This window comes from Budorcas taxicolor, chromosome 11 (assembly GCF_023091745.1).
Source record: "Budorcas taxicolor isolate Tak-1 chromosome 11, Takin1.1, whole genome shotgun sequence".
NCBI lineage: Eukaryota > Metazoa > Chordata > Mammalia > Artiodactyla > Bovidae > Budorcas > Budorcas taxicolor.
The window spans coordinates 43,998,382-44,020,055 of record NC_068920.1 but is presented as its reverse complement, the minus strand read 5'-3'; the positions used below and the strand labels follow the sequence as shown (position 1 = coordinate 44,020,055).

Sequence of the window (21,674 nt, the reverse complement as noted above, 5' to 3'; positions counted from 1 at the left end):
CGGAGGTGGCTGGTCTCACAACTTGGAAATCCATCCTGCACCCAAATCCTTCCCCGCTGGTCCCTCAACCTCCCAACCTTCCTCTCCCGGCTCCACTGCACGTAAGTCCCCACCCCAGATTGAATGCCCCAGTGAAGACACCAAGGTAGAGTCCAAGCTGGTAGGACTGAAATATGAGCAAGGGGCTGTTGCTGGGGAAGTCTTTGAGGAAGAGGGCCTTGGGGGGAAGGGCAGGGAGATCCCAGTGTACCTGGCACGAGACACCTGACAGGGAAATGGCTTGCAAATCCTCAGGAGGAGCCCTTCAGGTCAGTATCCTTTGACTGCCCAGTGACAGCGGGTTGGGGTGCCTCTTTTTCCTCGGTTGTTCCCTGGGGCCCCGATAAGCTGACCACAAATCTGTTCAGGGATAGTGATGAGGGAGGTGCCTGTGTCCATGACAGCCAGGCAGCCCTGGGAGCACCAGTCAGTGGTTCGGTCCCCTATGGATAACCTGCAAGAGCCATTAGAGGTCAGAGGTCATGCCAGTCTTCCTCCAGCCTCCATGCAGGCCCTCCTTCAGAGCAATCTGCAGGTCTGCCCTGGGCTGGGAAAAGCCCTATATGTTTCCCAAAGGAAGCCCCCCAGGCCTCCTCCCTTAGCAGGGGATGGGATTTGAATCTCCCCACCCCTGGAAGGTGATCTGCTGGTAACCTGGGTATCCACAGGGCTCCAGGAGACCTCGCCTGTGCACAGCTGGTTGTTCTTGCCCCCAAAGGTGACTTCTCCCATGATGATGTCATCTGTCAACCAGGGACCAGAGACATAGTCAGACTGTGGAGGAGGCAGCTGTGGGGTGACTAGACCCCTATTTCTGGAGCCTATTCTCTGAGTCAGCCCAGTGGGCCTGATCCTTAGTACCACCCTCCTGTTCCTCTTGCATGCCCCCAGCCCCTGGCTTGGGGCAAGGTTTCTAGCCAGGCCTCCAGAAGGCCCTGTCCAGTCATGGGTTGACCATTTGCAGAGCAGAGGGAGCTCCCAGGCACGGGGTCCTCTCTTATGGTGAGATAGAAACTGACCACGGGGTCTGGTGTCAGGCTCCAAAAATCACCCATGCCCGTGGAAAAAGCCAGCCAGTCCCCCAGCAGAGATGGAAGAGGAGGCCAGGCCCATTATCCCATCAAAGTGGGTGCTTTCGAAGGTGGTGCCCAGCTCCATCTGGTTCAGGCCAAACCCCTGGTTGGTGATGGCCAAGCCCTGGATCTGCCTGGTGACAGGAGAGAAAGCCCCTGGGAGTGGTCCTCTGGCCTCCCTCAGCAAGAAGGAGTTCAATTCGCACTCCTAGGACTCAGTGAGAGCGTGGTTCCCGTGTGGCAAAGAAACAGTGGCCTCCGCGAGGAGTTAGTCCACAGAGGACTCTCAGGGCTGGAGGTATGTGTGCATCTGGAGCAAGGAATGGAGAGCAGGGCCCCTTGCTCCTTCCCTGTCCCCTCACTTCTCTGTCTCCCCCTCTTCAGTGACCTAGACCCCGCCTGGTCACAGGGACCTCCTGTGACCTCCCTGTGATGTTCACAGCAGGCTGGACTGTCACAGGAAATTGGACACCTGCAGGTTGGCTGAGTCTGTGTCAGAGATCATGAAATTCTGAGGAGGGGTCCTCACACTGATATCTCCACAGTAGTACATCCAAGAGGGAAACTCTGTCATTGAGGATGTTGGGCCTCAGGCCCCCAGGGACCTATAGCCTCTGGCTTCCAACAGATCCCTGAGAGCCTGACTTGGACTCTTATACATGACAGCCCAATTGACCTGACTCTACAGTGTCTCCTCAGACTGGGGGTCCCTGAGGCGGGGCTGTGTCTCCCTCAGACTGGGGTTCCCTGAGGCAGGGCTGTGTCTCCCTCAGACTGGGCTCCCTGAGGCAGGTCTGGGGCTCCCCTCAGACTGGGGCTCCCCAAGGGCAGGGCTGTGTCCCCTCAGACTGGGGTTCCCTGAGGCAGGGCTGTGTCTCCCTCAGACTGGGCTCCCTGAGGCAGGTCTGGGGCTCCCCTCAGACTGGGGCTCCCCAAGGGCAGGGCTGTGTCCCCTCAGACTGGGGCTCCCTGAGGCAGGGCTGTGTCTCCCCTCAGACTGCGGCTCCCCAAGGGCAGGGCTGTGTGAATTCAATCTGGTAGATCCTAAAAAGGGCTTTTTTTCAAACTGGAACAGAATAAATCAGAGTGCCTTGTTCAGACAAATGTTCTATGTGTGTGTCTATGTGTGTCCTGGCTCATGATGCAAAATGCTGAAAAGGCCCCACGCTCACATGGTGCAGGATGTACACGCATGAACACGCAGGCACATGCAGGGACACACTTGCCCATCTACATGCTCATGTCTAGCCCCAGGCTGTGCATGAGCTCCTGCTCCCCAAGAGGCAGCTGCGTGTGCCCAGACACACCTTTCTCTAAGCTGGGCAGCAAGGAAGGCCTCCTCCATCCTGTCCCTGTTCCCCTCTCCTTTCCCCGCCCCTCCTCCTCTTACTCCATACGACCCTCCACTCTCCTCTTTCTCCCTCCTCCTTGCCACCCTTCTCTGTACCTCGCCTCCACAGTAGCCATGTCCCCCCGACCCCTTGTTGAAAGGTAAGCCCAAGACCCCCTCTTGGTGCAGCATCCGGACCAGGGAAAGCCCCTCTGTGTGACTGCATCTCCCAAGGAGGAAATGAAGCTGAGGGGTCTGGCTTTAGCACGAGGCAGTCAACCTCAGGCCAGTCCATAGTTTACCCCATGGGTCTGCACCATTGTCTTCAATTCCTCCCCCAGAGAGAGTGGCCCACTTGGCAGTGGGGGCTGGAAACTTCCAGTGACTCCCTCCTGTTTTTGACCAGTCTCGCCTTTAAGTCCCCAGACCTATCCAGGGGGCCAGGAACCTATGCTCCTGTGCCGTGTCCTCTTGAGACCCTGCGGGGGCTGGGCAGATCAGACAGGCCACAGGGAGGGGTGATTTGGATGGAGCTGGCCTTGGCCACAGACCAGTCTCCATGGGTGGTGAATGCTGGGGCTGGGTAGCAGGGCTGGGAGTCCTGTGTTCCAGACTGAGGCATATCAAAGGCCAGACTCTAATTATCAGGGCCTGGATAAGGAGCAGGAACTGAACCTGTTCTGAAAGTCCCAAACCAAACACTGATAATGCATTTAGAAAGCTCCGTCACCTCTCTCATCCAGGGCCCCTAATCGGGCCTCAGAGAGATGTGGTTATGGTCCCAGGACCGAGGAGCCAGAGCTGGCCCCAACCCAGATCCCCGCCCATCGAGTTTGGGTTCTGGAGGGGTGGGCCTGTGAGTTACAGCATGGAGCCTGCTAGGGCTTTCCCTCTGCTCAGCGCTCCTTGTGTGGGACACCTGGGGGCAAAGTAGGGGCCGGGGGTTCCAGGCAGGCAGCTGGGGACAGGCAACCTTGGGAGGGACCCCTCCTGGAATGTATCGTCAGCCTCCCCAGCTCTCCCCTACATCCTGGTGTCTGGAGGGCTGGCTCCACCCACTGTACAGGGAAACCCACAACATCAGGGGGTCCTCATGCACCCAGCAGGGATGGAGGAGAAGAGGCATCCAGATGCCTGGACACTCCCCAAAGCCACCCCTATTGCTTTCCAGATTCTGAGCTTGTCTGGAAGGGGTCTGGCTGAACTTGGCCCTGCTTCCTGCCAAGTCCAGTCACACCCTCCATGGTCAGCCCAGATTCTAGGAAGCTGAGACCATGATCCTGAGGCTCCAGGAGGATTTCTGAGGGTCTCATCTTTGTCCCTTTGTAGGAGAAGGTGTCACCACAGCTTTGTGCCAGGGCCAGCCTCCAGTGGCTCATCCTCCAGGTGCTCTCAGCCTACATGGGCCACCCTCTGTGTGCCAAGCTCCTCCAGGCCTGCTCTGAACAGCAGTGCCCCCTCCCACTGCATCGCTGCAATCTCACCTCCCAAAGTCCCAGGGGTAGGATGGGAGCTCAGCATCCAGGTCATCCCTGGTCACAGATCTGGCAGAGAACAGACACAGAATCACAAGGGAAGGAACAGCAAGGTGGGCCTGGGAGCGCATGGTGGAGCCCTCAGCAATGAGTCGTGGTGTCTGAGGACCCAGCTCTTTAACCTCTGGTCCCAGGCATGGATCACTGTCAGGGGGCATTCTCCCAGGCCTCCCACTGAAATCTGCCTGTCCTCCCCTCACAGTCCTTTTCCATTCAGTAGAAGGCATCTCTCCCCACAGGCCTAGATAAGGAGCAGGCCCCAGACCTCAGAGCCCTCCTTCCCCCCTTCCCCCCGCCTTTATCTTTCCCACATCTCACCACCCCTGATCATTTCCTTTGCCAATCCTCTGTTGGATCTACTTCAGAATAGATCCCAAATCTGTCCTCTTCTCTCTTTTCCTATGGCCACCAATGGGCTCCTCAGCACTGTCACGTCTCCCCAGATTCCAGCAGTAGCCTCCTCATATGTCTCCCCGCTTCTGCCCTTCCTACCCAATAGCCCCACCTCCACCCCAGGCCGCAGCCAGAGCCACTCTATTAGAACTCAAGTCAGGTCTCTGCTTCCAACCTGCCAGTAGCTAGTCCAGTGGCCTCCCCTGGCCCATAGGACTCCCTGTGTCCTGGATCCTTCCCCTGCCCCCTCTCAGCTCCTTAACCCCTTTCCAGCTACACAGGCCTCCTTGGACCCTGTCACTTTTCCTGCAGGGCCTTTCCACGTGCTCTCCCCATCGTCTGGACCTTCCTTCCCTTGGGTGTTCACTCAGCCTTCTTCCTGCCTCTGCCTCATAGTCATCTCCCCAGCAAGACCTTCTTTGACATGTGGCCCCTTCCTGCCCTTCAATCACATTGCTCCTTCTGCAGTTTCTTCAAAGGAATGTTCGTCCCTGAACTTAACTTGTTCATTGTAATTAATTAGGTGGTTAATCCTCTCACCGTCAGTAGAAGGTAAGCTCAGGAGGGCAGTGCCCTATTTGTCCTGATGGCTGCCTTGTCCCCACCCATCTCCGTGCCTGGCACCTAACAGGCACTCACTAAATATTTGTTGAGTGAGTGGACAGGTGAATGCCCACACCCGATCTGGTCTGAGCCCCACAGCTGCCTCTTCCAATCATGGGCACACAGCCTATCAAGTATAGTCACCTCCCCCTCCTTCTTCCCCAACCATCATGCTCCCGCCCCGTCGGCTCCTCTCCTCCCATGCCCCCAGCTTAACTGCTAGGCCCACACTTCCAATTCCTTTCCCTAATCTTCCCCACCATTCATGATTCCTTTTCAGCCAGCTTCCCCACATCACCGGCAGTTGCTATGACAACCATAGCACAGGAAAGCTCGAGCTCTGTGCCAAGTGCCCACTGAGCACTTTATGTGCATTTTCTTATTTAAGACACAACAACATTGGAAGGTGCTATTAGCTTCCCTTAATAAATGAGGAAACAGATTCAGAGAGGTGGGTGATCTGTCTGAGGTCACACAGCTCTCCGTGTGCAGAGGCACATGGTCCATACTCCTATCTTGTGTGAGCCTCACTGCTCCAACTTGACAGTGAGTTCCGGGGAGGTGGGGTTTTGTCAGGACTTAGCCCCCATGACCCAGATTTTGAACCTTGGACCCACTGTGTCTAACCATGGCTTGAGAAATCAAGGCTTCCCAGGTGGCGCTAGTGGCAAAGAACCTAACTGCCAGTGCAGGAGACATAAGAGATGCGGGTTTGATCCTTGGGTCTGGAAGATCCCCTGGAGGAGGGCATGGCAACCCACTGAAGTATTCTTTCCTGGAGAATCCCATGGGCAGAGGAGCTTTGTGGGCTACAGTCCATGGGGTCACAAAGAGATGCACACGACTGGGGCAACTTAGCACAGCACAGCAGATACTTGTATGCCTGTATACAAGTCATAGATTCATGGGGTCCTCCACCCCCACTCTGATATAGCAATACACTGAGAGATCCCCCAAGCCCTTTCATCCCAAGAGGAAAGGCGCTTAAAAGGAAAGATTTGGGCCAGCACCAGCCCATCTGGGCCAGAGAGGCAAGGTGCCTCAAAGAACACCTGGAAACTTCCTCACTCCCACCCTGAGGTCCCTCACCCTTTCTTCCATGGCTGCTCCCATCTCCCCTCAAGCCCTCCCCAGACTCAGCTGCCTGGCTTTCCCCAGCCCAGGCAGCATGCAGTCAAAATCAGAGGTTTCACTGCTTTTACATTCCCTTCCCCAGAGCCAGAGTCCCCAGTGCGTCATCTCTCACCCCCGCATCTTGTCCCTGCCACACCCTTTATGGGATCTTCTCACCCAAAGGGGAACCGGGTCAGGCTAAAGGAGAGGCAAGTGGAGGGAGATGATGGGGCCCCCAAGGGGCCAGGTCTCCCCAGCTAAAGGAGCTGAAGAGATGGCTGAGGAAACAACTCCATCAATCAGCAGGCACTGGGCGGGGTTAAAGTCCCCTTCCCACCCCCACAGTGCTCATTAGCCCAGTCATTATATTAATAATCCCTCAAGAAGGAGTATAATGACAGCGCCCACCTGGAGCGTCACCTGGAGTGATGCTGTTACTCTCCTGACCTCCCCAGCCCCATCCACAAGCATCCACGGGGCCCTGGGGTGGGAATATCCATCCCCAGAGAGGTCAGGAGAGGGGTCCACCTGCGAGCAAGGCAAGTGGGGGCAAGGCTTCCTACCAACCACTGGCAGGCAGAGTGAAGCTTCCAGAAGAGTTAGGCTGAGAACCCCAGATGCCGTGGAGACCCCTCGTGATCCATCGCCCACGGAGAGCCCCTCCCACCCCCACCTCTGCTTTCCCATCACCTCCAGGTTTACTGCCAGGGCTGGTGCCTCTAGATGCCAGGACAGGCACAGGCAAACAACAAGAGACGTCAGCGGAACGAGCAGGAGGGTCTAGACTTTGATTTAACAAACCAAGGTAGCTGCTGATGTTTGTATGGAGAGACCTGATGTCAGGCCAGCTCTGAGGCCCCAGGAACAGGAAGGACCCATGGAGTGAGTGCAAGCTCAGGCGGAGGTGTAACATCTGGAGCAACAATGACATCGGGCTGAAGGAAGGTGCAGGTCAGTCCTGAGCCCTGCATTCAGTAGTTCTGGGTCAAACTAGGGCACACCAGGGAATTCCCTGATCCTCACACTTTCAAGACGGAAGAACTGTTATAATCCCCGTGTCACAGATGAGGAAACCGAAGCCTGAAGAGGTCAAGTTGTTAGTAAGCAATGAGGCCAGGTTTCAAAATTCAAGTTCCCTTGGCAGAGAGACTAGCCTTAACTGTGTGTGGGTCTGTGAGCAGAGTTAGGGCCCACCAATGGACAGTTTAGGGACATCATAAGACCTCCCTGGAGAGAGCACTTGTGAAGCAGTGAGCTCCCCATCCAGGGAGTGTGTCAACAGAAACCTGATAAGCATCCTGAAGAATCCTGTCGAAGGGACTGCCGGATGGGTCCCAGCCTAGCTGACCTGCAAGATTCCATCTTAACTTTGTGATTCTGTAGACATGGAGCCCAGGCCCTCTCAACCGGGCTTCAGCCGCCCATGGCCTTCCTGGAGTCTTGGGGACCCTTCACTATAAACCCTCCTCCACCTGAGAGTATGACTCCTCTTTAAGGTGTTGGTCAGAGAACCCCCCAGAGCCCAGGGAGGTCCTGGCCTGACCTGACAAGCCTCTTGTGGGCTTGCGATGCCTGGAGGAGAGGGTGGTGGGGGTGGGAGAGTTCAAGCCCCTCTGCACCCCCACCTACAGAATGGGAGCCATTCTAAGGCACTGAAAGAGTTGAGTGGCTTTAGGGCATCCCTGGTAGTCCAGTGGTTAAGACTGCATTGGCACTGGAGGGAGCTTAGGTTTGATCCCTGTTTGGGAAGTCCCACATGTCTTGAGGTATAACCAGAAAAATAAATTTTAAAAAATTATTTTTAAATTTAAATATATTAAAGAATAGAGAGGCAGGATGTGTGGGTGGGTGTCAGGCCAACCTGAGGGGAAAGCAGGTCCACCTTGCTGTCAGCCAGGCAAGGCCCTGGCTTGGAATTCAAAGGGATTCCTGAGTGAGAACGCTGGAATGTGGCCCCCACCAACAACTGGCCCACTTCTGTCTGGGGCAGCACTCAACATGTTCACCCTGCAGCCCACCTGAGGAAACTCAGCACCTGGAGGCCAGCCTGGGAGAAGGGCCTGGGAAAGACACACGACTGGCAGGCAGCCCCAGCTCAAGCCACTAATTAACTCCATGGCCCCAGGCAAGTCACTTCACCTCTTGACCTGTTTCCTCCTCTGCACGGCAGTGATAACAATCCGGCCCAGTGAGCTGAAAGAGATAAACCGTCTATAAGCTGCCCATGTTTATACCGTTGTCAAGTGCTATTATTACCCAGGGGTGGGCTTGGGGAGGGCCCCTCCTGGTCTGACCTGAAATGTCACTCCTGGACAGGATGCTGGCTCCTGTCCTTTCCTGAGGGCAGCCCGGGAGGTGGGTAGGGCCCGATTCTAAAGAAGAGAATTGAGCAGTCAGCAAACATTCACCATGTTGGTGGAGATGGTTGGATGATGATGGCAATGGAAACAGATTCGGCCTGCACACCACACCCTGACGCTACCAGGGTAGGCTCAGACATAGGAGCGGTGGTCACCCTCCTCGGCATCACTCCCTCCCCAATGCTCCCCTCCCACCGGGAAAGCCGTCCACTCACAGCCCACCGCCACACCAGAGGAAAATTCCTGCCACAGCCTCGTGGGTCACAGGCAGTGACCTGGGGAGGGAACAGGGAAGCTTGGTGGCCACACTGGGCTGGGAGCCAATTCCTGGGATGTGCCCTGGACCCCCACCCAATGCCCCACAAATATGCAGACTAGAGTGATTACAGCTTACTCTGGGGGAAGCTCTGGGCCTGACCAAGACCTGGCCATCCCTGACAGTGAGTGTTCAGTAAAGGAGCAGCAGCAAGCCTGAGGTCGGTCTCTGGGGCTGAAGAGTTATGACAGCCAGTGGTTTTGTTCCCTGGGGAGCGGTTGGGGCAAAAGCCTGCCCAGGTGGATCTGCTTTCCAGAGTGGTGCTATTTTCATCATCTCATTAGCTACTTCTCACCATTAGCTATGTGTTTTCCAAGGGCAAATCCAAGGCCTATTTGGGGTGACCAAATGCTCAAGAGAGCGGAGATGACAGCCAACTCAGCCCCAGAACCCAGCCTCGACTCAAGCCAGGCTCCCGACTCCCCCATGACAGAGTTCACGAGTAAGGAGGAGCCTGAGCACACTCATGAGTCACTAGCACAGCCAGGGGCCCTAGGCCTGGTCCTGGCACGGCCATATCTGCCCCCCAATCTTGGTGATCCTGTTTGAAGGGTCCACTGCTCCTGACTGTGGAGGCCAAAAGGAGGAGCAGGGGTCATGTGGGAGGACACAGAGAAAGCAGAATTGAGCTGCCTGCCTGGGTAAGCAGCAAAGAGAGGACGGTGCTGCCCTACTGCAGTGTGGGAAAAATGCATGAAACCCAGCCTGCCATGGGTGAGCCCTCTGGTCCAGAGATCAAAAGGGTGTAAAGGAGAGAAGTGTTCGGAGCCAGCCACACCCTGGGATCCTACTGGGCCCCAGGTGAAGGGTCTCTTACATCTTCTGTGGCCAGTTCTCTTTGCCCATTTCCTGCACAGAGAGGGACACCCAAGGTCAGGGGCTTCTGGAAGCTGGTTGGTTTAATTCCCGCTCAGGGAAGAGGGCACTTCTGGAATTGAGGCCCTGGCCTGTTTCCTTGGTGTGGAGGACAGGTCTGCTCACTCCACTGGACAGAGAGCTGGGGCACAAACAGTGATCAGAGACAAGAAGGCTTGTCCCTAAGGCTTGGACAAACCCTGCTCCCTCTCTTCCACAGGGCCCTAAGTGCCTCATTAGAGACACTGGATTTTCTGGAGATTAACCATTCAGGGGTTTGAGACAGAAAGGGGAATTTTGAGGCAGGGAGGCTGGTGGGAGGAGGAAGAGGAAAGAGGCAGCCTCCCTATACGGAAAGGGAGCTTCCGCAACCACGGCCTCAGGCAGGGGGAGCGTACAGCCCTGGGCAGAGGGGCCCAGGCAGGAGTTGCGATGTGGTGGCTCTGTGGGGGCCCCATCCCTGTAGTCAGTCAGAAATGCCCCAAAGAGCTCATTCCGAGGGAGGACTTCTCTGGGAAAGTCACACTTTGTAAGTCTATTTAGTTCTGTATTACTCTGTTTTTCCCTCTTTGTGTTTTTTTGCTTTTCCTGGGTTTTTAGTAAAGTGCTGTTTAAGGGTTCTAGTCTTGACCCTGCCATGTGGATGGCGCTGAAGGAAGATCCAGGGTCCCCCTTGGGGCCAAGGTGGGAAAGGAGGGCAGTACCCAATCGGATCCACCTGGGGGCGGAAGGGGGACTCAGTGAGAGAGTCCAGAGAAGGTGGATATGGTACAGCACCCCACCCCTCAATTCCACCCCCACTGACTGCAGCCTCAGAGGGTCCGGGTAGTTTTTCTTACAGATCCCCTTTGGGCATCAAGGACTCCAGGTAGGTGCCTTGTCACTTTACTTTGACAGAGCAGCCGTCCCTGGCAACTTTCAGTTCCCGGCCAGGGCTTCTTAGAGGAGAAAAAGAAATGGTTGTTACTTGTCACAAATACCACAATCACCCTAGAGTGAAGACCCTACCTCTGTGAGGCCTCCTGGACTCCCACCCCAGGCATGCCAGAAAAAAACTCTTTAAAAATGTGACATCATCCACGTCAGAATTTAAAAATAATTATATTAATAATAAATATGTTAAATTACATTTAAAACAATAAATAGAAAAATAAACTGATAAATAAAATCAACAGGTACAAAATGTTTCCAAATTTCAACCAAAAAAACACACAGACGACAGACGCGACAGATGACAGAACGGGAGGGTGCTAATTGCCGTCGGGGGGCCCTTCACAGTTTACACCGCGGCTCCCTCCTCGCCTGGTCACCTTCTCCTGTCCCCAACTCGGACACCGGGGGACTCTGCGGCTGATATCTTTGGGGACTCTGGCCAGTGCGGTAAGCATCTGGTCCACCTCAGTGCCCTTCTGCGAAGCAGCCCCGAGCCCTGGCGTCGGGGTTCGGGGCATGGGAGCGGCAGGCGGAGGATGGGCCGGGCGGAGGAGGGGCGCCCCTACAGAGGCAGGTCGGTGCTGTTGTGCCGGGTTTTCCGGGCGGTCCCGTCGTCGCGGGGCAGCGCCCTCTGCAGGTTGGACATGGCCACGGTCTTTTTGAGGTCGATCACGGCGTAGGAGTCTGAGCTTCGGGTAGGGTGCGTGGTGGCCACAGGGCCTCGGGGGGCGGAGGGGTTCGGGGGCCCCTTGGAGTGGTCTCCACCCCAGCCCTTCAGCTCCACCTGGATGTAGTTGAGCTGCCTCGGGGGCTCCGGGCCCGGGCGGCGGAAATCAAAGTTGAAGACCCTCGGGGAGCCTCGGCGCCGGGTCAGCGGCACGGGGAAGCTGCCGTGGCTGCGGAGGGCAGGCCGGGTGCTGGTGGGCTTCTGCAGCGGGGTCTCGTCCTCCTCGCCTTCCGGGAAGCCGTTGGAGGAGGGTGTGAGCCCGTCCCTTGAGTCACCGTCATCCCCGGCCTCCTCCCCTGGCTGTGGGGCCTGGCTCTCCCACACGGGGGGCAGGGAGGGCAGGTTTTCATAGTGCAGTAGTGCAGCCCGGCGCTGGGCCAGGCCGTTCCAGCCCGGCTCCTCCGGGCTCAGTTTCCAGCCCGCCCCCGGCCGCAACCCGCCGCTGACGTTCTCGTAGGTGCACTTGGGCTGGGCCGGGCACTCTGAAAGGCCCTCGTTGTTATTGTTGTGGTGGGGGGCGTCTTGCAGGCTCGGGCACAGGCTTTGGCACTTGGTCATGTGCCGCCGAGCTGGGGTGGGGCCCAACACGAACTTCACCTGGCCCGGCTGCAGGAACACCTGTGGGTCCCGCTGGTCGGGGCCCCGGGCCTGCTGCGCGAAGGGCGCCCGGCCCTCAGGCAAGGGCTGCAGGCAGTGCCGGCTTCGGCGCTGCTCCTCCTCGCTGGCTGGCGTGTTAACGTAGGTGTGGGACTGGGCGGGAGGGTCCAAGGGCAAGAAGGAAGCAGAGAACAGGGGACAGGATGAGAGGAGAAGCACATGGGAGAGGGCTGCAGTCTCCTCCTCTTCCTTGCCCTCCAAACCTTCCAGGGAAGCGGCCTCCCTTTCTTGGGACAGGAAGGGGCCCTGTCCACTTTCTTCCCTCTCATGAGCCTCACTGGCAGGAGGTGCTGTATTTTCCCAACCCCCTACCCCCACCAGACCAACAGGAAGACCCTGGTCAGCCAGTTGCTCACCTGCTCATCTGGGGCAATGAGGGCATGGGTGGACTCTTCACCAAGCGAGGGGTGGCGGAGGCTGCTCGTTGAGGGGCGCCGGGGTGCTGAGAATCGGGGACCCTCCCCTGGGCAGCCAGGGAAGCCATTGGAGAAGCTGGAGATGGTATAGCCTAGAGCTGGGCACACAGGAGACAAGGGGTCCTTAAACCAGGTGGCAGCTGCCTGCAACCGTGCATGTGGCAGCCTGGGACTCTCCCAGGGAGACACTCCCAGGGTCCTCGAGGGCCCACCCCCTGACCTGGCAGTCCCCATTGTCTTCACCTTGTGTCTGATCTTCAGCCTCTGCCATTCTTCTGAACGCTCAGCTTGAACTCCACTCCCCCCATCAGGGCCTTATCTGAAACACTTAAGGCACACCTTGCTGTCACTGAACTGACCCTACACTTCATTCCAGCTCTGCCAGTGAGCTCCAGGGAAGCTCCTCAAAATCAAGGACCGTGTGTCTATTTCTTCTGTCCCTCATGGGCCAGCCGATGGAGGGCAGGACACAAAGTAGGTGTTCGATGTGATTTAGTGAATGAACAAGCAGAAACTGTGGGAACCTCTCCAGACAGCTGTGGGCAGAGATGGTGCACCAGCTGTCAGGAAAGGTATATGGGTATGACCCAGTAGACAGAAGAAAGGAAACAAAGCGGCTCCAGACTGCCGTTTCCATGGAAACCCAATGTCTTCCTGTCTGCTCCCCGACCATCCGTCAATACAAGGCTCTGGACTCCCCAGCCTCAGCTTGAGTCACCTGATTGGTCCAGGCCAGGACTTATCCATCCCTGGGAGTTGTCTGATGATGGATGATGGTCCTGGAAGCCTGGCTCACCCAGCCATCCTCCACCTGCCTGCCTGACTCATGCCTCCTAGACCAGTGCTCCCTGGACCTATGCTTGTGTGTGCGTTGGGGTGCTGAGGAGAGGGGTTTCCTCACCATTGGGAGGCTGGGGGGCCCGAGGGAGGTCAAGCTCAGCCGGGTGGCTGTTGCGGGTGATGATGACTGGCTCTTCCATCACATTGATGCTGTTGCACTGCATCAGATCCTGGAGGAGGTTGAAGATTTCCTCAGCCCTGGAGCACTTAAATGCAAATATCCCTGAAGAAGGAGAAGAAGAAATGAGGCTCCTCTGACCCTGCATCGTATAGGGGAGGACCAGAGAGGTTGAAAGGATGCACAGAGTTCAGGAACCGTCCCTGAACTTCAGTCCCAGGCCTGAGGGGTTAGGGTTAGCATCCTGACTGTTCTCCGCACACTCGCCAATATCCAAGAGCCATGGGAGGAGCCGGCCCAAGGCCTTCACTCCCCTCCCTCAACACACACTATGCATTTCCATCATCTTAAGATCTAGCGTGCTGTGCTTAGTCGCTTAGTTGTGTCCCACTCTGTGACCCCATGGACTGTGGCCCGCTGGGCCTCTCTGTCCATGGGGATTCTCCAGGCAAGAATACTGGAGTGGGTTGCCATGCCCTCCTCCAGGGGGTCTTCCCAACCCAGGGATCGAACCCAGGTTTCCCACATTGCAGGCAGATTCTTTACTGTCTGAACCATAAGATCTGGTACTTCAACTATATTCCTGACGTTAAATTACTTTCATAAGGATGTCTGTGCACAGGGGTGAAGGAAAGTGAAGTAAAAAATCAAAGTGGAAAGAATGGTGTCAGATACCCCTTGCTCCCCAGAAAAAAAGAGCTCTGCCAGGGCCCCAGCCCTCAGCTCTATGCCCAACAGTCTCAAAGCTCTTTGAGGGTGGGAGGGTCTGTCCTGTTCACTGTCTGTTCACTGTATACTTAGCCCAGTGCCTGGTCGGAGAGTGACTATCTACTGTGTACGGGCTTCTGACCTCACGGAGCTTGAACTCTGGTCGAGAAAGGAAGGATGGGCCATCTAGCTAAAGGACAAATATGGCATGGCAACCATGTGGCTCCTCCACGCGGGTACCCTTATAGCCCCTCAAACTCCAAGGCAGCAACGCATGGTCCTCAGCAGGATTGGGCTGAGGATGCATGACTCAGGGAATCCAAAGATGTCCTTGGGATGTTGGGCCAGCCTGGGATTCTACATCCTCCTTTAACAATGGGGACCAGGACTCAGGGAAGCTACTTGGGATGTGCATGTGGGTGTCCACACAGACAGACTAAGCTGGGGTGTCAGGTCTGCAGGAATGGAATGAAAAGGGTAGAAGGGAGAAGAAACAGGACTATTCTTTCCTCATTCTATTCTATTACATCTCATTCCAAGATATGTCAAGGGCTTAAAAGACTGGAGTTTTAGAAGAACCCTGTGTTGGGATCTGTGGTTCCTCTGGGATCCTCAGTGTGGATTAAACCCCACCAGGAGCAGAGAGGCCCCTTCCTCCCCTCTTGCTGCTCAGCCAGCATTAACTGTCTCTGCCTCTTGAGTTCCACAGTAAGGTGCATGGAGGGAAGTGCTCCCCCGGCCACTACAGCCACAGAGATGCACTGCTGTGCTGGCGCCTCATCAGAGGAGCTCGCTAGTGCCATCACTGCCATCACAGCCCCACACTGCACTGAACACAATCCTGTGGGGGATTCCTTCTGGCAGCTCAGCTCAAAGACAAGCCCAGACCATGTCGCCCTTCAAAGAGCAATGGTTGGCCCCAGACTTAACATCATGAACAAACCACTCCTCCCTGACCTCCAGCTGCAGGGAGAAAGGGGAGGAAGGCCGAATATATCATACTTCACCACCCACAGGTAACGGGAGACAAAGATTAACCTTGTGAGGGTTACTCCGTACACTGTGGACCTCTCGGAATCTATCATTCCCACCCCGCACAGGCCCAAGGCAATGAGCGCTCCTGCCTGACCTTTCATTATACACAGGGACCTGGGCATATGACGTGGGGCTGTTTGATCTTACTGAGGGGGCAACAGGGACCCTCAAACTAAAGTAACAAAAGGAGGAGGAACTGCTTGCTTTCCCAGGCAGGCCCTGCCTGCGACCACTGCCTGCTTCCCATGGGTTGTGCAACAAATGACCCCACAAAGCCACCCAGGCTGGAGCTGCAGTGACTGAAGAGAAAAAGCACTGGCATTGGAGTCCACTTACTCCTGTGCGCCCTTGGCCATGACCCTTCCCTTCTTTGGGCAACACCTGCCAAGTCAACGGACTTCCCTACTGACCCTCCAGCTGCGACTTCCGGCCGCAGAACCTGTTTCTCATGGACAAGTCCCCATCCCAGCGTGGGGCAGGGCCTGGTACTCACCCTGGCCAGTCTGACACCGGCGGCCACTCTCAAAAGAGAAGAGGTTGGAGTCGTAGCCATAGCGCCGCAGGCAGAGGTAAGGCCAGCGGACAGCCTCGCGCCGATGCAGGTGCAGCACCAGCTCGCTCTGGGTCAGCTCCATCACTCCGGAGCCCAGCTCCACCCCCTCATCATCCACGTTCGTCACCTGGCAGGCGCACAGGACAGAGGGGTCAATGACTGAGTCCCTCAAGTGTGTGTTGGTCTGTGAGCCACTAGGAACGCCACACGATTACTGGGACATGGATGAGACAGTGTCAGTGACCCAAGACAATTCTCTAGGCTTTAGTTCTGTCATTTGGGCAGTGCAGGGATGGGTGGTAAGCTGACCCTAAGGTCAGGTAGTTAGACATCCGAGGTTAGATGACCCCAAATGGTCCATGGCTAGTATCCAAGGACCAGATGTTAATGCGAGAAAAGGTTTCATCGTGAATTCAAAATCGTAAGACCCTGGGAGAGTCAAATTCAAGCAGAACAAATATAAAGGCCTCCACCCCCTCCCCCAACTGGAGGACCTTGCTGAGGGCTCCCTCTTCTGGTGAGCAGGAGAAACTTGGGCTTCAAGACGCGCGGATGAGGAGGAGGCGCCCCCTACAGGAAGTGGAAGGAGTGTGCGGTGTACACAGGTCCACTAGGCCTGGCCTTAGCCTCCCAAAGCAAGCTGCAAACTTAACAGAGCACACTTCGGTTGTTTAAAGATACACTGACGGGAGTGAACGTCGGTCGTGCTGAAAGCACAATCTTTACTACTCTCAGCATTTCTTCATTCTTAGCAAGACTAAGAGCTGCAGAAACGGCAATGGATTGAGCCTGTTTTCCTTGGGTCTGCTCAGAGATTCTGAGCTTGAGAATTCTTAGTAAGTGTTAAAAAGCCCACAGCCTCAGCAGGTCATTTCACCTTCTCTAGGCAGGCAACTCGACAGCTTGGGCAGAACCTAGGAGGCCATTCTGGGTACACGGGAAAGGAGGGGGCTGTGGGTACCTTGAACTTGGTGGGGTGGTTGTCTGAGACGCTGTCTCGGTTCAGGCAGCTGCAGCAGCTCCCCATGGTGTCAGAGCAGCCTGCCTGCCCTAGCGAAAAACACAAAGGGCAGTAAGGTCATCAAAGCCAGCTCCCCAGAGCCCCGCTCTAGGGAACTCTGGCAGAACCACCTGGCTGTGATCACCTACTCTGTCCAAGACTCACAGTCCCTTCCTCAAGGAATTCACACTCTCAATCCAGGGCCAGACACACACTGGATAAACATTAACTCGAGTTAGGATGTGTTAAGGATTAATGCTGATGAGGGGATGGAGAGAGCTTCTCAGGGGTAACGCTTGACCTGGACCTTGAGAAGTATGTAGGATTCTGACGAACAGTATGATAGGGAAGGGCAGCCTGGGCAGCATAAAAAACATGGCTAAAAGGAGAGACCTAGAGGAACGGATCTGCATCAGGAGCTGGGTGCCAGCCGGGGCCCTCATCCAGATTCAGCAAAGAAACTGTAGGTGGGGAGTCCCAGACACTTTGACCTGGAACTTTCTCCTGTTCCTCCTGTCCCATCTCACTCAGATCCTCTCTTTTCCTTTCTTACCACCACCCCAACATCTCAGTTCAATTCAGTTCAGTTGCTCAGTTGTGTCTGACTCTTTGCGACCCCATGGACTGCAGCATGCCAGGCTTTCCTGTCCATCACCAACTCCCAGAGCTTGCTCAAACTCATGTCCATTGAGTCAGTGATGGCATCCAACCATCTATTCCTCTGTCGTCCCCTTCTCCTCCTGCCTTCAATCTTTCCCAGCATCAGGGTCTTTCCCAATGAGTCAGTTCTTTGCATCAGGTGGCTAAAGTACTGGAGCTTCAGCTTCAGTCCTTCCAATGAATATTCAGGGTTGATATCCTTTAGGATTGACTGGTTTGATCTCCTTGGAGTCCAAGGGACTCTCAAGAGTCTTCTCCAACGCTACAGTTCAAAAGCATCAATTCTTTGGTGCTCAGCTTTCTTTATGATCCAACTCTCACATCCATACATGACTACTGGAAAAAGCATAGCCTTGACTAGATGGACCTTTGTTGGCAAAGTAATGTCTCTGCTTTTGAGTATGCTGTCTAGGTTGGTCATGGTTTTTCTTCCAAGGAGCAAGTGTCTTTTAATTTCATGGCTGCAGTCACCATCTGCAGTGATTTTGGAGCCCCCAAAAATAAAGTCTCTCACTGTTTTCACTGTTTCCCTATCTATTTGCCATGAAATGATGGGACTGGACACCATGATCTTAGTTTTTTGAATGCTGAGTTTTAAGCTAGCTTTTTCATTCTCCTCTTTCACTTTCATCAAGAGGCTCTTTAGTTCCTCTTCGCTTTCTGCCATAAGGGTGGCGTCATCTGCATATGTGAGGTTATAACATCTATCTCAAATTTATTTTTGATGTTCTCTTCAAATGAGATGTTATGTTATGGTTAAGAGATATATTCAGGCAATTGAAATTGAAAACAGAGCACTATTTTCATAACCTTGAGTAGGCATTTCTTCATTTAAGAAACAATCGGTTTGTTCCCTTTTGTCCAAATGGGAGGCCAGAGGCCTTACTACCCGGCTTTTCCCTCCCGGATTATGGGACTCAAATTGTATGTCACAACATTTGGGCCTGTGGCTGGAATGGCGATGACACCACCAGGCTACAGTGACCTAAGGGACCAAGAAAACCCATGGACCAATCCCAACCAGAAATTATGGGTTTGCAACTTGCTGCAAGAAATGAATCGGTGGGACTAGACACCTTCTAGAACTCCCATTCAAAGTGTAAAGTCTTGAACAATCCTGACCTGCACCCTCAATTCCTCCCAACTTGGGAAATTCTAGAAAAGTGGCTCCTATACACGGGTCTCACCTCACCCAGGCCATTGGAGAGCTGACCATGGGAGGGGCATGGGGAAGGACCCCCACTTTATTCCCCCTGTTCTTGGTGGGGTGGCATGGCAAGCAGTCTGCAGAGAAGTCACCTGGATCTCCCTGGGACACACCTGGGGCTCACCTAGCATAGGAGACAGAGACCACAGGTTAGTGGAAAACTTCTATCCTCACCCCTCAATGGTTGATGAAACTGACTTGCTGTCAGTCCATCCCACTGGGATATCCGTTCCAGGCTCTAATGGTATATAAACGCCAATGAAGAAAGATCAAGGCCAAAGGGACCACAAATTCTAAGCCCCATAGGCCCTGAGAGGGAAAGACTCCCCTGGAAACAGTGACTTTGAAGTCCGAGACAGGCCAGAACATTTTAAGTCACTTCTAGACCCCCTCTGAATCCTGTTACAACCAATACCAAGATCATCACCTTACCTTTGCAGAGAACTTGAACTCTACAGAGAGATCTCTCAAGAAGATACGAAGATGTATTGGAAAGAGCAATGGCTTAAGATTCAGGAAACCAATATTCTATGTTGCTGCTAAGTATCACAGAGAGTCTGTCAAGCAGATCCTCCATCGCCACCCACAACTCCCACCCCAACACCTTTAAGGGAAATAGCTTTCCAGTTTTTACAGGAAACAGCTGTAAAATATGGAGCTTCACCTCTAGAAGTAAGTACATAGGACAAACACCACTAAAATCAACATTTTCCTCTTCTAGGACAAGCTCCTTCAATCTCACATTTGGAACCTTGATAGACTTTCTGTTCTCCAAGCTCCAAAAGGCCTATAATTTAACAGAAATGCTATCAACCAAAATTTCAGTAATCTGAGCCCTAGGTGGACAAGTCAACAAGCCAGGACCCTGGAGATCCTTGAAATCCCACCCTCCTGCTCTGGAAAAACAAGGTCATTTCCCAGGGCCCCATGTGCTCTGCATCTTTGGGTACTTTCCAGGTAAAAGGACCCCTACCCTCTGTCTGGCTTACTCTCTGGAAGGGGCAGCGGGCTGAGGAAGATGTGCACAGCTGGGTAAAGACGGGCAGCTGGGTAAATACTGGGGCTTGAGCCACCAACAGGGAGTCTGGGGGTGAAGCCAAGAACTGCAGGGTGCAAGATGGGAGAGGGCGCTGTATCTTTTCCTGTTTCCTTCACTGCTCTTAAAGATACCAGAACATATGACAGCCCAGCTAAGGGGGTGACATCGGGTGACAGGAGGAGAAGGCTCTGCTCTGAGACAGATGTGGACTGGGAGTAGGAGTTTGAGGTTATGGAGACTCAAAACGTCTGAGAGGGATTGGGGAAAGGTGAACAGATGCTTTGGATTTGAGCACGGTGCAAGGAGAATGGAGAAGCATAAAGACTCGGAGGAATTTCAGGACGGTGGAAGCATCTGGGTTCATCCCAGAGAGAATGGTGGTTCTGGGGGCGTAGCAGGGGAATTTGCAGGAGACAGGGGTTCTCGGGACTCCAGGACACGCGAAGGTGTGTCGGGGGTGGGGATGGGGTGGTTCTGGGAGGTTAGAGGCAGATTTAGGTAACAGAATTGACGGGAATTTCTAGATGCCGGGAAGGAATAGGGGAGGTCAGGGCCGCGCGTAGTCCCTAGATGCCCGCCCCCAGCCCCGGGGCTCCACCGCCCGCCCTCCCGGGACTTCCTCGGGAGGGAGCGGAGACTGCGGCGAGGCGCGGTGCGGCCTCGGTGGAGCCGCTTCGTCCCCGCCCCGCCGCACCCCGACTCACATCGCCCCACGGCCCGGGCGGCGCCGGGCCCCGCTCCCGGGTCCCACTGCAGCAGCCGCCGCCCGCCCGGAGCTAAGGCCTCCCCGCCCCGCGGCGGCGGGGTCGGAGGTCATCGGCTGCACCAACGAGACGCTGCGGGCAGGCGGACCCGATCGGGGGCGACCGGCGCGCAGCCTAGAAGGTCCCTTTGGAGGACTTTGCAGTAGCGAGCAGGGAGCATGCGCAGACACCAGAGGGCGCTCCGGGCCAGCGGCAGAGCGAGCCTAGCGGGGACGGGGCGGAGCCTGGGGCGGGGGCGGGGCTCAGGGCGGGGCCGAGGGGACCAGAGGTGGGACCAAAGGTTTCCACTCCAGGGATGAGAAAAAGGACCGGAGCCAGGGCGGGACCGGGGAGGAACACGAAAGATGGGGGAGGAACTTGAAGGGATGGGACGGGGAAGGGTCGTACAAGGGACCCCAGAAAGGGGCTGGGGACAAGGGAGAGGGAACTAGGTGGGGGTGGGGACACACAGACAAGGGCGGGTCTAGGAGACCAGAAGAAGGTCTGGGGGGACCTGCAGGCTTCGAAAGGCGTTTTGTTCAGCGAGTGCTTGAGGACCCGGCATAACGATGGCTCCTGGGTGTCTGCTCAGCGCCCGCAGAGATGCGGTCCCAGGACTAAGCCCACGGACGTGGGAGCAATGGAGCCTGCACCGTTTTCACCCGATATCCCTCAAATGCTTTCCTTCACTTAGCAGCTCTAGGCCCCTCCCCGAGCCGTCGGGCCCTACCAGCCCCGGAGAGGCGGACGGGGCCCGCGGGGCGGGGAGTAGGGGTGCTGGGAGAGGAAGGGCCGCGCTCTCGGGGGCGGGCAGAGGCGGGCGCCTAGACCTGGAGGTGGAGACTGGGTGAGGGGCCCGACAGCGGCGTCTGTGCAGAGCTGCCCGGACACCAGCGCTCAGCAAGGGTGAGACCCCGGCGGAGTCCCGTCCCCTCTCCTAAACTCCAGCAGCCGCACTGGGCACCCCAACTGACTCGAGAACCACACTACGTCCCGCTTCGGAGGTGGGCCCCGAGAAAGCCAAGAAAAAACTTGGGGATCTGTCAAGAGGGCACTTGGCAGTACCAGAAACTTCTCGAACCTTTCTTCCTCTCACTGTCCGGGGAAATCTTTCATCCCTTACACCCCACCCCTCAACTTCCCAATCCCTGGCCTCTGCCCTTCAGGAAAGTAGAACTCCTGAGCCCGTTTACACCTGTGCCCGATGGGGAGGGGGTTCAGTCTTGTATTATTTGTAAGGTGGGGGGGAGGAGAATTCTGGAAGGAATCCAGCATGTTAGTAAGATGGAGTCCAGTGCTAAGTGAACGTGGAGTTATCCAGTCCTGGGGTGAGGCGTGAGGACTGATTTCTGAGCGTTGGTCCTCTGTGAGACGATTTCATGCAAACTAGAACCTGGAAAAGAGGGTCTCAGTCCCCTCCT

General features: G+C 55.5%; 1 protein-coding gene across 6 annotated transcripts; it reads right to left on the bottom strand.

Moving 5' to 3' along the window:
- Positions 1 to 10,798: 10,798 nt before the first annotated feature.
- Positions 10,799 to 20,297, bottom strand: FRS3 (fibroblast growth factor receptor substrate 3). 6 transcript variants are annotated; one of them, XM_052648860.1, is made up of 7 exons: positions 20,215 to 20,292; positions 18,452 to 18,595; positions 16,566 to 16,654; positions 15,545 to 15,731; positions 13,252 to 13,413; positions 12,291 to 12,448; positions 10,799 to 12,027 (listed from the first exon to the last, which is right to left on the bottom strand). In XM_052648860.1, the coding sequence occupies exons 3-7, from the start codon at positions 16,629 to 16,631 to the stop codon at positions 11,113 to 11,115; spliced, it is 1,488 nt and encodes a 495-aa protein (XP_052504820.1). In that variant the 5' UTR covers positions 16,632 to 16,654; positions 18,452 to 18,595; positions 20,215 to 20,292; the 3' UTR covers positions 10,799 to 11,112. The 6 variants fall into 6 exon arrangements, with proteins under 6 accessions (XP_052504820.1, XP_052504822.1, XP_052504821.1 ...); XM_052648862.1 differs by having other exon boundaries at positions 18,457 to 18,595; XM_052648861.1 differs by lacking the exon at positions 20,215 to 20,292 and adding an exon at positions 18,904 to 18,951.
- Between the last annotated feature and the right edge of the window lie 1,377 nt (positions 20,298 to 21,674).